Source organism: Bison bison, unplaced genomic scaffold (assembly GCF_000754665.1).
Source record: "Bison bison bison isolate TAMUID 2011002044 unplaced genomic scaffold, Bison_UMD1.0 scf7180017859973, whole genome shotgun sequence".
NCBI classification, from domain to species: Eukaryota; Metazoa; Chordata; class Mammalia; order Artiodactyla; family Bovidae; genus Bison; species Bison bison.
Genome location: NW_011490545.1, coordinates 13,045 through 13,775, shown reverse-complemented (window position 1 = coordinate 13,775; position 731 = coordinate 13,045). Strand labels below are relative to the sequence as shown.

At 55.8% G+C, this 731-nt stretch overlaps 1 protein-coding gene across 1 annotated transcript in view; it reads right to left on the bottom strand.

Moving 5' to 3' along the window:
* WDR45 (WD repeat domain 45) overlaps positions 1 to 657 on the bottom strand; it is a gene marked incomplete at its 5' end in the record, with an annotated part of 2,506 nt that extends 1,849 nt beyond the window's left edge. The window contains 2 exons of the mRNA XM_010831537.1: positions 220 to 314; positions 437 to 657. Of these exons, the coding sequence (XP_010829839.1) occupies positions 220 to 314; positions 437 to 657 (316 nt within the window). The remainder of the gene's footprint in view (positions 1 to 219; positions 315 to 436) is intronic.
* Positions 658 to 731: the final 74 nt, after the last annotated feature.

The window sequence follows — 731 nt, the reverse complement described above, 5'->3', positions numbered from 1 at the left end:
TATCCATTTTCCCATCCCTTAGCCAGGGGTGGGACAGGGCCAAGAGTGGAGAGAGAGAACTGGCTAAGGGATGGGAAAATGGATACACTGGGAGTCTCAGCCCATCAGAGCATCTCTATGCAGACTCCCTCCCTGCCTCTTTCCCAGTGCCTTTGTGCATGTCCCTCTTCCCCATCCACTACCTCCTGCCATTACATCTGCATCTCAGGGTCCTCTCACCCTTGGGGTTGTCCCGGGTGTCAAATTCAAACAGCTTTCGGGGATTGTCAGGGAAGGAGTACACATAGATGCGGTTCTTCAGCACGATCACGATTCTGTGGGCATCACACAACACAGGATGGTCATGAGAGAGGGCAGGGTACCCATGCAGGATGAACCCTCTCTCCTGCTGGGGGGACTTCCTACCTCCCCCACCCCCAGTCCACCTCAGGCTCACTTGTCATGGCGCATGCGCACAGCCAGCACTGGCTTGGTGAAGGTGAACTCCAGCACCAGCTTGTCCTTGGAGTCCTTGCCCTCCCGGGCATCGTCCCAGATCAGCACTGCTTGGCAGGTGGGTGTGTTGTCGGGGCCAAAGTGTAGGGTGAGGGGCAGCCCTGGTGACACAAGACCTACCCCTACTCCCCATGGGACCTCAACCACTTGCTTAACCTTTTGCTAGCACCCCATGTGATCCTCACACAGCATGACCACTTGTGATTCCTCAGGAGACAGGTTCTAGAACTGTTATA